Genomic DNA, 17,360 nt, shown 5'->3' on the forward strand with positions numbered 1-17,360 from the left:
GGTTTTATTGACTATTTCAGCGTTTCCCAACCTTTTTCAACTTGCGGCACACTACAGGTGTAACTTGAATTCTTCTGGCACACTCAAAATTTTAAGTTCAATATAGTTGTTTATTTTTTGAAACATTATTATTATTATTATTATTATTATTATTATTATTATTATTATTATTATTATTATTATTATTATTATTATTATTTGTAAATATAAAATACAGTGGTATTTTTTCTCTGTGATTACTGATCTCCTCACAGAGAAGAAAGCAAGATCTCTGGTTTTTCCCCGTGATAAATCATTATGCATATTTTCCATTCTAAATTAAAACTTGACAACAATTGCAATGAAATATAGGACTCAGGTTTCTAAAAATACAATTCCTTTTTCGAAAACTGTATCCAACCTTTCACAAAGAAGGAAGATCACTAAATAATGAACGAACAAACAAATCTCTTTTACTTTTAAATCACAAATGTAGGTAATTTGTATGCACGTTCGCTTTGTCGAAAGGATTGAATGATATTTTAAAATTTCAAGTTACGTAATTGTCTGCAATAATAAAGAAGCAATGATGGTCATAACAATGATAACAAATACTTTTTTCAACATTAAAAATGTACAGAAAAGTAAGTCAGTATGAAACTTAAAATTGTAAATTTATAATAGAGGTTGATAGTAATGTGAAATACAAATATACATTTTTCCTTATGTCTTGCAATTTGATTGTTATAAAATTAATAATTTTGTTTGAATTTTCTCGTGGCACACCAGCGGCCCACTCGCGGCACACCGGTTGGGAAACGCTGGACTATTTGGTATTCTATCTTAGATGTTACATGTTTAATATTTATATAGAATGGGTCTGCGTCATTTATATGTATATTGAGAGATCGGATTTCGTCTGCACGTGCACGGAAAGGAAAGCAAATAATTGGGTGAAGTAATTTCTACATTTTGTGACTGAAATTTTTTGTTTCTCCGGGGGGGAATGAATTTTCTTCGGGGGGGATATTCCCCCCCGGGCTACCCCCTGAATTCAACCCTGGTTTGTAAGGACAATGACCTGAAGAAAGATGTACTACTGAATATTGGGACAATGGCAGTCTACACAAACACAATCAATCCACTCAATCCAACGATGGTGCATCCAGCTTCAGAGCCTCTGCTAGCTGCGATGTCATTGATTACTTATTTCAATTCAACTGATAATATGGATTAAATCAAATGAGTTGTTAATGGATTTTATTGTAATTTAAAGTTAGGTACGTTGCTTGTTAGTCTTCAGCGAATAAAATTCAACATTTCAAATTTTACTATGATTCACTTATAATCTTACACACGAAAAAGGGGTTTAAAATCTACAATATGTGTTACACGTTAGCAGTTCAAAATCTACCAATTTTTTGCGTAATAAAGCTTATTTCTGAAGGCCATATAGCTTATTTTCTTTAGAGATAGTTAGCAACACTGGCAGTGATGTGAACGAGAAACAAAGAAACATCAGCAGGCGTAGCTTTTCATGTAACTATCCATGTGGACTATTATTTTCTGTGTACAGCATTTGTTTTTCTATTAAGTTTGTGTTGTTGGAAGTTGTTATGAAAGGAATAGAAATACGTGGAAGGTATGTTTTAGAAATTATCTTTATTTCTGAATTGTAATAGTGCTTACAATGAAAGTTGTCAATAAACAATTAGGTGGAACATTAGTAAAGTTTGGTAACAGGTAATTTGTTTTCTTAGAGATAGAGGAAACAAGTACATAGTTCTTGCGTGTGCATCTGAAAACGTTTTTTTCTAAATTGTAGAGGAACTATTTTAGTTACGAATTAGAAGTCACGATATATATATATATATATATATATATATATATATATATATATATATATATATATATATATATATATATATATATATATATATTCATTCTAAATCTTATACTGTAGCCATTTTTTGCTACTAAATTGTTAATCCACAAGGTAAATGTGTTGTTGAAGGAGCTCATTCATTTGGGTGGCAGCCCTTTAGCTCTTACCGACGTAGATACCGCATTTAAAATGTGTTCCATTACTGTGCAATTATATGTACGTAAACAACAGGGTTGCCACACTCGAGACTCGCGATGATGCTAAACACGGGTCTGAATTATGCTAGATTTTTGTAAATTATGCCAGATTTTCAAATTATCTTTCCTAACTAATTTTAAAGACCCCCTAATTATCTTCATTATTTTAACTGTATTCATGTACGAAGCTAATATGATGCTGTCAGGAATGATAATGAAATAAATTGGTAAATGGCACATTATAGGGGAGGAAGGTCGAATTTATGTTTTATGAATGGATAACATTTTAAGAAATATATATACAACAAGCCGCTTCCGACACAGGCCTGAAGCATTTCTTTTAGTGTATTACTAGCTGTCACCTGAAGCTCATATTCCTCCCCTCTCAAGTTGTAAATTGAAAGGGACAGAAACATCCCAGATTCAGGTTTTAATTGACAGTAATAAAACTATGGGTAAGTAAATATGTTTTGTAGAGTCACGTTTTGCTATTTTTGAATATTTCTCTGAATTCAACAATAAATTACAACCGCGGAAATACTGATTGTTCCAACCATCTCCTCAACTAAGAAGAATAATTCCCGACGGTCCTTCAACCATCTAAATTTTCGTTCTTTTTCTGTTCATCAGAGGGAACAATGAAATAATGCTAGATTTGGCCAAGATGCTAGATGCTAAATGCATGTGAATTATGCTAGATCTAGCACCAAGATGCTAGATATGGCTTCACTGGTAAACAATTCACTGATCGTAAGCATTTAGTAATGTAATAAAACTACTAGATGGTAGGACCATGTAGGATAAATAGGCATGTTTTTCTGCATAAATAATCGTTTAAGGAGATAATTGATTAAACATGTTAACACCATCGCTAACGCACTTATTCAGTATGAACACATTCCAAAGCGTACCAGCTGGCTTTGTGTTGCCTTGCAGAATTCATACAAATGTTGCTTGTAGTGACCATCTATCTGATTTTGGTGCGTGTTCTTAACACGAACAATCGTTTTCATCATTTTGCAGACATACCATAAAATGCGCCAAGTAAAATAGACTAGGGGTTTTGTTTACACCCAAGTAGGGGCATTAGTGCCGTATCTCCGGACCAATTTGAAAACAAAAAAAAAAAAAAAAAACACCAAAATGTATTGCATTCGGTTATATTTTGTTGGATTACATTAAGTTACGTTACGTTACATTAGGGGCATAAAAACTGCAGTGCGAAAACAAACCAACCTGTGCTAGGTGTCCACTAAAAAGCACGAATGCTAACTAACCGAGTCAGATCAGGGCGAAGCACCTGGGCACGCGCGGGGGTGCATCCGAAGGGAGCAGACGCGTCAGCGACGGTGGGCATATGTAAACGAGGGTAGTGACAACATGTGGGTGTTGGCAATCATAACAAATTTTAATAGCACTTGTCATGGTTTCATACTTGCAACGCTTCACTTGTTAACATACAATACTGCTTTTGTACACTGTGCGGAAATATTTCCCGTTGAGTTAGAAGTCACTTACCGTCAAAACTGAGGCTTGTAAACTTTTCCAATTTCAAGAAGAAAATCGTGTACAACAGTTTCCTGGGGTTTCCTTATCCTTTTTCCACACTGAAAATAATATGTTCGTTTCCTCTCTTGTATTTTCAATTCATTTCCACATTTACCACACACTATTCGCCCGTTCAGCAAACCGTGTCTTTTACAAAATTTTAATAAATGTCGTTCGTTATTTTTATACAGTTGCACATTACTAACGCATGATATGTCACTGCCTTGACATACACGCGTCATTTCCATACTGCCTTTCGCGCTACTATCTTATAACAAATGTACCTCTCCTCGAAATATTCCTTCCGCCTCACCATACAGTACCGCTTACAACATCAAAAACAACAACTTTCTTCACTTTTAATATTTTACTTACCTCACTTTCACTCGTTCCTCCTCGCTAACTTAAATAAATTCTCCAATTGACCCGGTAAATTTCCTAAAGTTGGTCCGGCGATACGGCACTTAACCCCAGGAAGGTAGATATAAAAATATTTTATCACGTGGCTGGCATATATATTCTTAATCTGCACGTGTCAGGTTTGCCAAAGTGAACCCAGCCCGAAACTACCCACCTGTGTTTTTTGATCCTTTTATTTGGGTATTAGTACAGTCAACCTGTATAATATTGTTTTATTTTTTTACTAGATTTTGGACGTTTATTGGTGGAATTAAAACACTTTCGTGTGTTAAGATATACTACGTACGTACATAGTCTTAGTATTTTACTGTTTTAAGACATCACAAAATTCTGAATATACAGGCTGAATGAATTCTCATCTTAGTTTGAGATAATTAAAGAACAAATTAATGAATAGATTGTGTTTATATCTGAAATGACAAACCCAATTTTACATTTAAGCCTATAAAGCTCTGTAACACAGAATGTAATAATAAAATTTCGATTAGCTCTGTAACACACCGACCTAGATTGCAGGAATTACCGATATGAACTATCCTTGGCACAAGGCTAGGCCTCTGATTGTTTCTTTATATGTTTTTACTCTGGAGCGGTGAACAAAGGGGAATACGCAATGGTAGGGGTCTAAAATTTGAAACTTAGCACGGCGCCTAAACAGTCTGATCAGTTTGTAGCTTTTTCGTCACATGGTTAGTCATTTATCCGTGGATTTTGTTTATTTTTTATTTATTTATTTTATTTGCGTGGGGATGCGTGACGAAGAACTCGCAAAATTCAAGTGATATGATATAGTTTTCGAGGCGGCCTGAAACTCAGATTCAGCAGTATCTTGCAATAACTTTGCGTAATTTGGAACCATTCATATGTTCATGTTAGCGCAGCAGCCAAAAGTGTTACTGCCAGAAAGGGGTACTCAGGATTTAAATTCACCATTATCTCATGAACCTACTAGTACGATGCTTTCATCATGTGATTGTAGCCTTTCCTTCCTGGGAAACTTGCAAGAAATTTATGTGAAATGATGATCGATTATTTCAAGTGTAAAAAAGGTAACAAATAACCACAGTCGTATCTACTCTTTGATGGTCGAAACTCACTAACATGATAAATCTGTTTGTGATCCCAGAAGTAAAAGCTAGTAGGGATGAGATGACATGGATGTTCCGGTTTTTTCTGGAAGTTACGAGCTTATTTGTATCTATTGTGACATGTGGAAAAGAGAGTAAATAAATAATATACAATAGCATTTTGTAAATAATTAGCATGTTGAAGCTATAACATTTAAATCATACAGTGCGAATGGCAAGCTCAGATAGATGTTTATTACTTGTAATACTTTTATATTGCAAAAATTCACTATTTACAAGGGTCACTACGAAAGTTTTGAGATGTGAAATAACTTACTTAAAATCAATTTAACACTTACATTTTCTCAAAGTATTCACCATTACACTGTATACACTTTTGCATCCTCGAAAACCACTTTTGAAAGCAGTGTTGCCAGTCTTTTTCTTCAAGTGTTGAAAGTTCATTCTCGTAAGCCACTAGGCCTACAGCTTCTTCAGGGCTGCAAAATCTCTTCCCACGCATGCGATCTTTGATCCTGGGGAGCAGAAAAGAATCACACGGGGCCAGGTCAGAGCTATACAGCGGATGAGTCATAAGTTTGACCTCCGTAGATTCTAAAAACTGAATTGTGATGTTGGCCGTGTGTGCGGACGCGTTATCATGATGAAGCAGGATCCCACGCAATCCAGTTCTTGGACGCCGTTCCCGAAGCTTCTGGAACACTATTGTTAGGCAAACAGTGGTGTACCACTGAGCAGTAACAGTCCTTTGTTCTTCAAGTGCAACAGTTACAACATGGTCAGATTTGGAGAAGAAAGTTCTGACCGTCTTCTTCCCCACACTTCGCAGTCGCTTCACTTTCGGGGGTGGATTTTCGTCTGGAAAGATCCAAACTGAGGACTGGCTTTTATTTTCAGGGTCAAATTGATAGATCCAAGTCTCATCACCAGTAACAATGTCAGAGACGCGTCGAGAATTGCCTCCATCAAATCTTGCAAGCATTTCTTCATACCATTCCACACGCATGCGCTTCTGCTGTTCAGTCAAAGCGTGAGGCACCCAACGAGATGAAACCTTCCTGAGCCGAAGATGATCATGAAGAATTTTTGTTACTGCTGGCGATCCAATGTTCACTGTAGATTCAATGTCCTTGAAGGTTGTTCGAGGATTTTCTCGAATCATTTGTTCCACAGCGGCAATGTTTTCATCTGACACAGCTCTTGCCGGACGTCCAGCTCTCTTTTCATCTTTAAGCGATGTCCGGCCTCTTCTGAATTCACCAAACCACCGAAAAATGCAGCACGGGAAGGAGCAAGGTCCCCAAATGTTCCCTGCAAAGGTCAAGGCTTTGTGTCTCGTTCAAAGCACTTTTGAAATCGTAAAGGATCATTGCCCGAAAATGTTTCCTTTCGAGCTCCATTCTAGACAGCCGAATACTGCTCACATCAACAAACAAGTGAAGACGATACGGCCACGCCGATAAGGGAGGCGAAACTTGCTTCGCTTCTTCCCTCTGGATACCACAACCGAACGCAATTGTTGGAATTCAAATACTGTGCCACAACAATGCGTATCTCAAACCTTTCGTAGTGACCCTCGTATTATTTGGCTGGTTGGTTTGGAGGTGAATGTTTCTTTCAGCACTTAGGCTATACGAAAACGCTACGGTATATGCTATGCACGCTGGTCTAGTAACTAGTGTGCCTTTGTCGCACGTGGTCCCGAGTTCGAATTTCAGTTGGAGTATTGAAACTTAAACGCATTATGGTGGTGCGAATTTCATCTAAATCTGTAGGTGCATGTCTCATATAGCCCGAGTGCTGAAAAGAGATGCTGCACTTCAGGAAAGTTTCAGAATGCTGGTCCTCACACATAGGTGATGGTAGGTCAGTGGCTAGATTGGTTCCTTTCTTATCAAAGTTCAATACTCAATTCACATAGTAGTGCCGAGCGAGCGATAATGGGTTATTAGCAAGATTGATTGTATTGTTTATTACAACTCAATGGGGATGGGGACCAGTGTTCTAGAACTCTGCCCTAAACTTCTTTAAATAATCGAACATATGGACATTAGAGAACAGGGTGTCTATCGGTTACGAAAGTCATGAAAGTTTAGCTTTTGGGTTACGACTTTTTTATTTTTTATTTTATTTTTTTATCTGTACAAATATAACTAGACGAAAATTTTGTTCTATGAAACGTCAAAATTCACCACCAAAAATGTGTGTGGTCGGCTTTAGATGCTAGCAAATCGCAAGCAAAGCACGCTTGAAAATACGGCCTAATTCGCACCCAAATTTTCTCTTGAGAATGTTGTGAAATTGTATTGTTTGGTAAAGAAAAGATCACGAAATTTCATTTTGGAATTATAGTAGACACCCTGGAGAAGTACGTAATTCTATCACCAGAATAGAACAAGTAGAGCGTTACGTGTACATTACGTAAAGAAGTTTGGTTTGTGTTGAATGATATTTGCACAATTAATATTGAAACTTGAGATTGTGGTAGATTTCTGTCACTTCCATCCTGAATAGAGAGTTAAGGCAGAAGACGGTATCTGTTCTTAGAACGCTACTTAAATCGATTCAGGGGGGGGGGGGGAATCTGCTTATCGTTATCTCTTATCGTTTTTACTGTGTATAGATGAATATTGAAGCCGGAAGTTGTAGGAGATTTGTATCACTTCCGGTTTTAGTAGAGGTATAAGGATGGAGGTGAAATGTATTCTTGGGATACTTAATTAATTGCAGTTATCAACATTAAAACCGGAGGTGGTTGTTTCTACCACATCTGGTTTGGATATCACCTCCTCAGCAAACACGATTCCTAACTTTAGACTCTCTAAATGCTGGTCAAAATTAATGGTGATCCTTTAATTAATTTTTGAATTGTTTTGTTGGCAGCATCTATACAGGAACTAGACAGCTATTAAAAAGTAATCCAAGTGACACAAACACTTACAAAAATGGAGGGGAAATCTGCCATATCTGTGCCACGCTAATAGTGATGATTATTGCAAGCAATAGAGCCAAAACCTGGATCAAAAAAATGAGGACGTTAGAAACTTACTGTTAGACTTATAACATGGACAAAATGGCATGCACCAAGAATTAAGCATATGAGAATGAACCTACAAAATATGTGCACGAAAGTAAAAATACTTGAAGCACAATTAAGAAAAGAACAGGAAAAACTGAGCAAACTTACATTACATAACAAACTGCAAATCGTACCTTAAGAAGTTAATGATATTAACAGTTCCATCTGTTTACATAAATGAAACGTCCGTATTCAGCCTAATGGATGATGAGGTAAAAAAAAAAAAAAAAAAAAAATCGTCTTTATAACACTAGAGATCAAAACACAAGGTCTTATTTTACTAGATTATCACTGGTACAACAGGGCTTCAGACATAGTAAATAAATTATTCAATGCTTTGCTCAATCATATAAGAACGGAGATAAACGTGAATAAATTTAAACACGTATCTAATTGAGAAAGAATTTCTTAATGTAAAAGAATGCCTAGAAATATGTGTAACAATGTACAATATTTTTTTCTATAGTTATAATTACTTCTGGAAATTTATATATATATATATATATATATATATATATATATATTAATCTTACACAAATACTATGTACATGTGAATTGAACCCTCCAAATATCATGCATTGGTTAGATGGAGTAAATAAATGAAATTAAATTAAATGATATACACATGTACGGTAAATCAAACTATTTGAAGTTGAAAATCTCTTGAGATCTTTATCAATCAGCGAACAGATAATTGTTGTTAAATTAGGATAATGTTGTTACCTGTAATTAAATTTTAACATTTTTATCCCAAAGGAACTTGAGAATTCCGAAAAAAAAAAAAAAAAACGAAAAAAGAGAACATACATACAAAATCCAGCTTGGTTGGACTTTTTAATGAACTTGGTTTGTTTTCCAAGCCCTGACTTTTTGAAGTACTAATCTATTAGCGCCTTTGCAGTTTTATGATATTCTCTGTGTATTATTAGCATATATATGGCTACAAATGCAGTGTATTTTGGCGAAATTTGTCTCTTAATGTTTAAAATATTCATATTTTATTAGTTACTTGATATTTTGTAACATTTATTGTAGTATTAGCTGAAATACCCGTTCTTCGCACGGGAAGAATAGTTATATAGGAAATATTTGTGTCCCCTCCCCATTAGGATGCGCATTCCAATGAAAGTGTAATGATAATAATCCGTAATATACTCTACTTTTGGCATAAATTTTGAAACACGGTGGCTAAAGGAGACGATGATAATGAGGTGGGTGATAATAGTAAAATGAAGGAAGTGGGAGGAAACTGGAGAACTCTGATGAAACCCACTCCCCAAAAAAACTGACTTGCTGCAGGCTGGGATCGAACCAGAGACCCCACATACCACAGGTGAACGCGCTACCACTAAGCCACCGCGGGTCTTCAAGAAATCGGTACAGTACGCAGTTGTGAGACTGTGTCTCAATTTTACTCGATAGAAAAAGTATTTTGTGTCCTAGATCTGTTCTAGAGTCTTTCTGAGTGTCTCAGTAATTTATATAAAATAATTTTTCATGGCTAATTCCGTCTAAAACGTATCTGCCATAATGTGTAACACTGGAATGTGGTGTAAGCGCCAGGAATAAAAGAATACGATACATCAGGATTTTGTTTACACTTACGGAGGTGTTGTCAAAGTATTTTTCAAGTGGCGTGCATATTCTGGATCTGCACATGTAGTTTAGTGAAAGTAATATTCTTTGTATGATATTAATAATGCTGTTGTGAACGATTATATAGTTGCTTCCCTCCGTGTTGGACATACTACATGTGTGAACCAATATTATAACTCAAGGGTGAAATACCCACCTACATTTTAATGTGCAAACTTTGCATTACATTTCAGCCACCCGGAATTGAACCCAGGTCTTTCGCAGTAAATGCAATTACGCTATTCCTTTTGACCACTAGAGCGTAATGGTTTCTCAACTCAAGTTTTGTAATATCTTATATTATTACTACTTTAAAAAAATACCCATTCTGTAAAGATTTATTACACAGAATATAATTGCATAGTAATACATTAATTAAAGAGAGGAGCGGAAGAAAAAGGTAATAAATACAAAGCGTGCATTATATATATATATATATATATATATATATATATATATATATATATATGTATATATATTGGACCAAGAAACCTGCCACAGGACTATGAAGAAACGGTATAAATCGCCTGGATAGTGAACTTGAGTATCACACACATTAGGAAACACTAACAAAATATAGAGACTTAGTGGTAGAGCGCTCTCCTGTAGTGTGACAGGTTCTTGGTTCGATCCCCGACTACGCAAATTTACGGTGGACAATATCATGTCTTTGGGTTTCCTTCCACCTTATTCATTCCACTGTTTCGTTAATTATCATCATCACCCTCTTCCTTAGCCTTAGTGCGTAATGTGGAACGTTAAACTCAAATAATAATAATAATAATTAAAATAAAAACAACTGAAAGTTTTTGTTGTTTTGAATGTGTATTTAATACCCAAAGTTACTATATACATAGTCACTAAATTGTGTTCTCGGGTACATAGTTCAAAACTCAAAATCGTATTTTGCACTCCCAACTGCCACTCGTATTTAGAACATCGTTCTACCCAATATTTCTGTGCTCTCAGAAATCATCTTCAAGTGCAGGCATGACCCTAGCCAGTTTTTTTCATTATTATATTACTACAAAACCTGTAAATAGCAAAATTGACACCGAGCATTCCGCGGAACAGTCCTATCTCTATTCAACACTTCTGACTTTTCTGCAAACATACTTGTTACCTTAACTCCTGTAACTATTTCTTAATGTCCACCGCTGTTAGTTGTTTAAGACTGTTTACGGACTTGCAAAATTGTAGAATAAATATCACTTACTCCTTGTGCACTCAGGCACTAAAAAAATCAATTGAGGTAATTTATGTTTGAAACCACCTTCGTGTAATATTCACACTTAAGCACTTCTTTGTTCCTATAACTAACCAGTCTTCCTAGTTAATTTTAACATTGACACTATTAATTTTTGTTTTAATTTTGTATTTTAAATTTTAATGATCGCAGTAATAGTAATTCCATTTCCTTTTTCTTCCAGAAAACGTCTTCCTAAGCTATGGCGTCTGTACTGATTATCAAGATTAATGTTGCCACATCAATGTTGATATTTAATTCCTGTGTGAAAATAAAAATCATAACCTGTACAAAACTTTTGTGTATAATATTAACATTTGAAAGAAATAATAATAATAATAAAATAAAATGTACATATATTTAATTATAGTTAGCTATTTGCTACATTGTTCCACCTATGATTCAGGTTCCCGTTATCAAAGTTCAGTTCAGGTTGTCTGTTAAAAAAAAAAAAAAAAAAAAAAATCTTTCAGTGTTACCTCAGCAAGAGTGTCAGACTAAGACTTCGACTGTGTCTATTTCATGGACTGTTGTTTGAAGATGTCTGAACAGTTCTCTTGTAGGAGGCTCTTCACTTCTCGTATGCCTTAAGTGTTCCCTAATCCTCAGCTTGATATTCCTTGTGGTCATGCCTATGTACTGTTTGTCTTAGTGCAAAAGGCTGTAGAAGATAACTGATCTTTGTAGTAATTTTTGTAAGCAGAAAGCAGATTTTAAAATTAGTCTCAGATTTGACTGAAAATTTGATACCAAAATTATTGCCTACTTTCCTCATCCTTTCAGAAACTCCCAGCTAAAGAGGTAAGGGGATTCACTGGAATTCTTTTTAACCTTGTTTCAGGTCTTATATGGGGTTCAAAAGCTGTTTTTTTTTTTTTTTTTTTTTTTTCATTCATTCATTCATTCATTTATTGAGAATGTAATTATCGAATTTGTTTTTCCTTCCCAGGTGGAATATTGCTGTAAATGATTTTCTAACTCTGTTTTTGTGTGAAATATCTGAAAGCTCGTAGAAATTCTTTCTGATGTGGGAATGTGCCAATTCTTTGTATACAAAAAATTCCCATGCTATTTCTTTACTATAAACTGAAGTGAAGGATTTGCTGTTGAGACGTTGATTTGGATGTGTATAAAATTGAGTCCTTCTTTTGATTCTTTTTCAACTATTAATTTTATTTTCCGTGTATGTGTTAAATTTTGAAATTAAGTCGGAAAGTGTGTTATCTTCCCAATAAAATAATAAACAGTCATCGACATAACGGAAATATCTAATTAGGCCTAATTTATATTTTTCCTTCTTCCAAAATTGAGATTCAAAGTTGTCCATTAGCATGTTACCCAGTAGGGGGAAAAGTAAACTTCCCATGGTCAATCCGTCTTTTTGTTTATGTATATTTTTGTTATCTTAGAATCGAAAGTAATTATTGTTTCAAACAACATTCTAATATTTTGATCTCATAAATTACCAAATCTGAAACCTTGTTTTCTCTAAGCGTATGTTGAGCGCACAATATAGCTAACTCTATTGGTGTTGAATTATATAGAACTAACGCATCTATTAAAACTGTTTTGAATTTGCGTTTACTATCAAATATGTATCTGTAAGAATTTCTAAGCCGCTTTTAATAGAATATCTAAGGTCCGACCCTTATCAGAAATAAATTTCGCAACCCATTTACCTATTCTATATGTGGCAAAATTCATTTAATAGATTGTTTACTTTACTAAAGGAAGTTGACGTCATTTACAAAAATGTTTTACTATACTGAAGGAATCTGTGTTGATTTCGAAGGAAAGTTTTTCCTTACATTCATCTTTCTCCATAACAGTAAACTTATTGCCCTTATCGGACTTAATACACCAGGAGTTATGTTTAAAAAGACATTCTTTAAATTCAATTACCAGTTTCATTAACCTTGGGTTGCGTGTTTTTAAGATTCATAGCCTAGAATCTTTTCTCCGTCTCATCAGAACAACAAGACCTGAACTGAACTTCGATAGCTGGAACCTGCATCATTGGGGGAACAATATAATAAATTGCTAACTACAATTAAACATACGCACATCTAATTTTATTATTATCATTATTTTTTTTTCAAATGTAAATAATGTATTTAGAAGTTTTGAACAGGTAATGAACACAGTGCTTTTTATTCACACAGGAATCAAATATCAACATTGATGTTCATAATCACTGCGGAAGCCATAGTTTAGAGTAAGACGTTTTCTGGAAGAAAAGAGAAATGGAATTACAATTAGTACAGTCATTAAAATTAAAATACAAAATTAAAACAAAAACTAATAGTATCGATGTTAAAATCAACTAGGTGGAATGGTTAATTATAAGAAAAAAGAATAGGTGCGTAAGTGTCAATATTGTACAAAAGTGTTTTCAAACATAAAATACCTCAATTGACTTTTTAGCACTCTGAGTGCACAAGGTGTTAACTTATACATATTCTACAATTTTGCAAGCACGTGAACAGTTTTAAGTAACTAACAGCGGTGGACGTTAAGAAATAGTTACAGAAGTTAAGGCAACAGGTTTCTTTGCAGAAAAAGTCAGAAGTGTTCAATAGAATTGACAGGAGTATACACTCGGATATATATATATCTTCTGACTTTATTGAACGCTTCTATATATATATATATATATATATATATATATAAAATATAGGTTTTAAAGTAAAAATGTGACAAAAAATTAAAACGAAAGAAAAAAAATTCTGGCTAGCGTCACGCCTGCATTTAAGGGTGATTCCAGAGAGAACTGGATTATTATGTAGAATAAATCCAAACACAAGCAGCAGTTGGGGTGGAAGGTAAAGATTTTGAATTTACTATACTTACGTTGTTTATCTGTGAAAGTACTTTTCGTTCTACATATTCTGGGAAACTGCACATGGCAGATTCCAGTCTGACTTTTTATTATTATTGCAGTAAAGCCACGATTATCCGCGAATTCGGTGTCAAGGTTGCCGCGGATAACCCGAAAAAAGGCTAAAAATGAGGTGCAAATACGGAAAAAAATATTTCAGCATAAAAACTATGTTTTATTGTACAAAAAACATAATAAAACTTTTAAAGTATGTACAGTACAGAAGAAACCTTTACGTCTAAATCACTAATTACTACGGTTTATGCATATCAAAGTAGAGCTGCAATTCGAAACGTGTACTATTGTTGGAAATATTGATTTTTACAATGCAATTCATTTTTATGTTTTAGAACATACAGTATGTATTTGCATGCGGAGTCTCAGTCTCCGCAGCGACTACTTACAGAAAATAATTAAGCACGACTGCAGCAGAGTTCAAAAAAACTTCGCGGCACTCGCGGATAATCGGGCCTTTACTGTATTATTATTATTATTGTAGAACATTTATATCAGTATTCAGTATTTAACAATATTTCTGTTTTAATTTCAGGGAACTCGAGTGTACCTTTGCGTACATAAACATGGGTATGATACAAAACTCATTTCTTGCATATTTTGAAGAATGAACATTTAAAAAGCATAGTACTACGCTCAAGAGTATAATAGTTGCTGAAGAAAGCGGTGAAGGAGAAAATATACCTCAACTGATCCAGGCTACAGGTCCTATTAGGACTATTAAGTCGTTGTCAGTTCCTAACAAAGAAAGTGTCCACAAAGAAGAAGTTTTCATCTAAAACAGCGATGAAAAGGTCCAAAGTCGGAGTCGTGAAATCGACAAAAAAACAAAAGATAGGTGATAAACCTTGTGTACTTCGTGCGGGCGAAAGAGCATTTAAGAGCAGTGATGATATCAGCATGAGTGGTTCATCAAGTGATGAAAATGATTCTGAGGACGAAACATGTAACGAGATATATCAGAATATACATAACACGTATTTAAATACTGATACTGAATCTACTACGGGAGATAAAATAAAGGCAGTAGGAGATAATAGTGAAGAAATGCCTGAAATAGTGAAGAAAAAGTCCGGAGAAAATGTAGAGACAACGAACGTGAGTGACAAAAACCAATTTCTTCCAATTGTTATTAAATCATCTACGCGAAAAGCAGTGAAAGTTTCTAGTAATGTTCATCTTGACAGTACAAATAGCTGTACGAGTCTTTCTTCATCTAGTGGTTACAGATGCAACGAAAATGACGGCAATGGTGATAACGAATTCCCTGGAAGAAATAACTGGTATATAGAAGATCGTAAAAAGAAAATCTCAGATGTACGTAATAAAAATAAGAAGTTGATTAATGCAAAAGATACTTCAGATAATGGAAATCAAAATGTAGCAGGTCAATTTGTAAGAGCTCCACAATATGATATTAAAGAACACTTTGTGTTCGGTATGCCCTCAACAAGTGAAACCGAGACGATTTCGAAAGTTCCTTCAAAGACTCACAAAAGAAAGAAGAAGTCTGTTAGAACAAATCGTCAACAACAAAACACGGCATCGGATTCAAACAAAGACACGATGAATTCAAAATCTGAAGTAGTCAGTCCCGCTAATGATCATACACAGTCTTCAAAAACAGACTCTACCACAAAGAAAAAGCAGAAAAAATCGGAGGAAATTAATGCAGAAGAAGAAGAAATTGACAGTGAACAAGAAAATCATCTTCGCAAAGAAGTGAGGACATTTTTAACGAGAGTTTTTAAGAAAATTAATGAAGAAAACTCTGCAAATTCCAGTGAAAATCAGAATAAGAAGAAAAGACGGAAGAAAAAGCGAAAGAAACCAAAATTTGAAGATGATGGCAAAAATTTTTTATCTTTTAAGGTGGCACCTTCAGTGACCGCCAATGAATCTGGGGGAGATCAAAGCACATCACTACAAGGAAATGACTCGGCGACGAACGTGGACAAACCACAAGAAACTGACACACTCGATGTAGAAGACAAGGGTGCAAATTCCAGTAATGAAAAGAATAATAATAACCATTCAGATGAAGATAAGAGTACGGATATTTCATCTTCAAAAGACAAGAAAGAAGGAGCAACACAATCTTCGAAAGCTCACCGATACATTTTATTTGTTGGAAATATACCTTATGAGTAAGTAAACAGCATTACAAATTTCTGTCATATTTTTATTACTGTTAAGTTACAAGAGGATTGAACTGTCGCTATCTGTTAAATATTTACTGACTTACATTTTTACATTCACCTCCATTTCCCTGAAGACAGATATAGAGCATAAACATTGTGATAATTCAAAAACTATTAGGTTTTTCTTCTAGCACTAGAGATTGTTTTTTATTTCTTGTTTACGTGTTTCTATTTCTTATGTATTCTATTACTAGCTGAAATGCCCCTTCCTCACACCGGAAAAATTGGTTTCTGGAAAATATTTGAGCCCCTCTCCTTGAGGGATACACATTTGCTTGAAATATAAAAATCCATAATGTCACCCCTTATGCTTATGGACACTAAACTTGCACTTAAAGGACATCGGGTGTGCCACTATTCATCTCGGCAACCTTAGCAGCTGTGAATTGGGCACTTGTATCGGTTGTTTTCGATTATTTTTACATTCACCACTTCCCATTCATCGCTCTTCCCCTTTTCCTATAGTTGTCAATGTTATAAGATCCTTGAGAGACCTAAGATTGATGATGATACCAAGTATTATTTTAATTGGTTTAGTAGTTATTGCGTGATGAGGTAACATACCAGGGGAGTTCGAAAATAAGTTTCCCCAGACGCCTGAGGCTAGAGGTGGGGATGCAAGACCAAAAATAATATGTGGCGTTCAAGATTCAGACGTACCTTTGTTTTTCCACAAGTACCACGTACATTGAAACATTTGTCATACCGGTTTATAAGCTTCGAAAACCCTTCCAGGAAAAATTCAGGGCTTTGCATACGGAGGAAGCGTCGAACAGCTTCTGTGACTTCAGCATTGCTTCCAAAGCGTATGCCGTCGAGAGTCTTCTTCAAACCGGAACTGTCCTCCGCTATTTCATCGCTGGTGATACACGTGCAACCACCCACTACTTAGTTCTTCCCATTACTGTTCGCTTTTCTGGGGAAAACGAGAGAGGAAACTTATTTTCAGACTCTCCTCGTATAAACTCACAGTCACTTTCGTATAAATAGATTAAGATACCTTGGATATATTGTGTCAAACGTAGTTCGCAAAAAGTTATAACCTGAAAGAATTGACGTAACTGAGTTTATAAAATATATTTACAGTTTTTCGATGCAATTGACTAATTCACTCTACTTACAGGTTTCTGTAATTCCTGAATCTTTAAAGTTCCAAGCTTTCGACTCTCCCCTAGAGTCTTGGTCACGG

At 35.0% G+C, this 17,360-nt stretch overlaps 1 protein-coding gene across 2 annotated transcripts in view; it reads left to right on the forward strand.

The window, feature by feature from the left end:
• LOC145676528 (uncharacterized) overlaps positions 1 to 17,360 on the forward strand; it is a 34,545-nt gene that overhangs the window by 2,979 nt on the left and 14,206 nt on the right. Inside the window, exons 1-2 of one of the 2 annotated variants that reach the window (XM_081747357.1) lie at positions 1,465 to 1,621; positions 14,506 to 16,117. In XM_081747357.1, the coding sequence (XP_081603483.1) occupies positions 14,757 to 16,117 (1,361 nt within the window). In that variant the 5' untranslated portion in view covers positions 1,465 to 1,621; positions 14,506 to 14,756. Of the gene's footprint in view, positions 1 to 1,464; positions 1,622 to 14,505; positions 16,118 to 17,360 lie in introns of those variants that run through there. The other variant, XM_081747358.1, reaches the window with a different exon arrangement.

Source organism: Thermobia domestica, unplaced genomic scaffold (assembly GCF_964235325.1).
Source record: "Thermobia domestica unplaced genomic scaffold, izTheDome1.hap1.1 HAP1_SCAFFOLD_197, whole genome shotgun sequence".
Lineage (NCBI taxonomy): Eukaryota > Metazoa > Arthropoda > Insecta > Zygentoma > Lepismatidae > Thermobia > Thermobia domestica.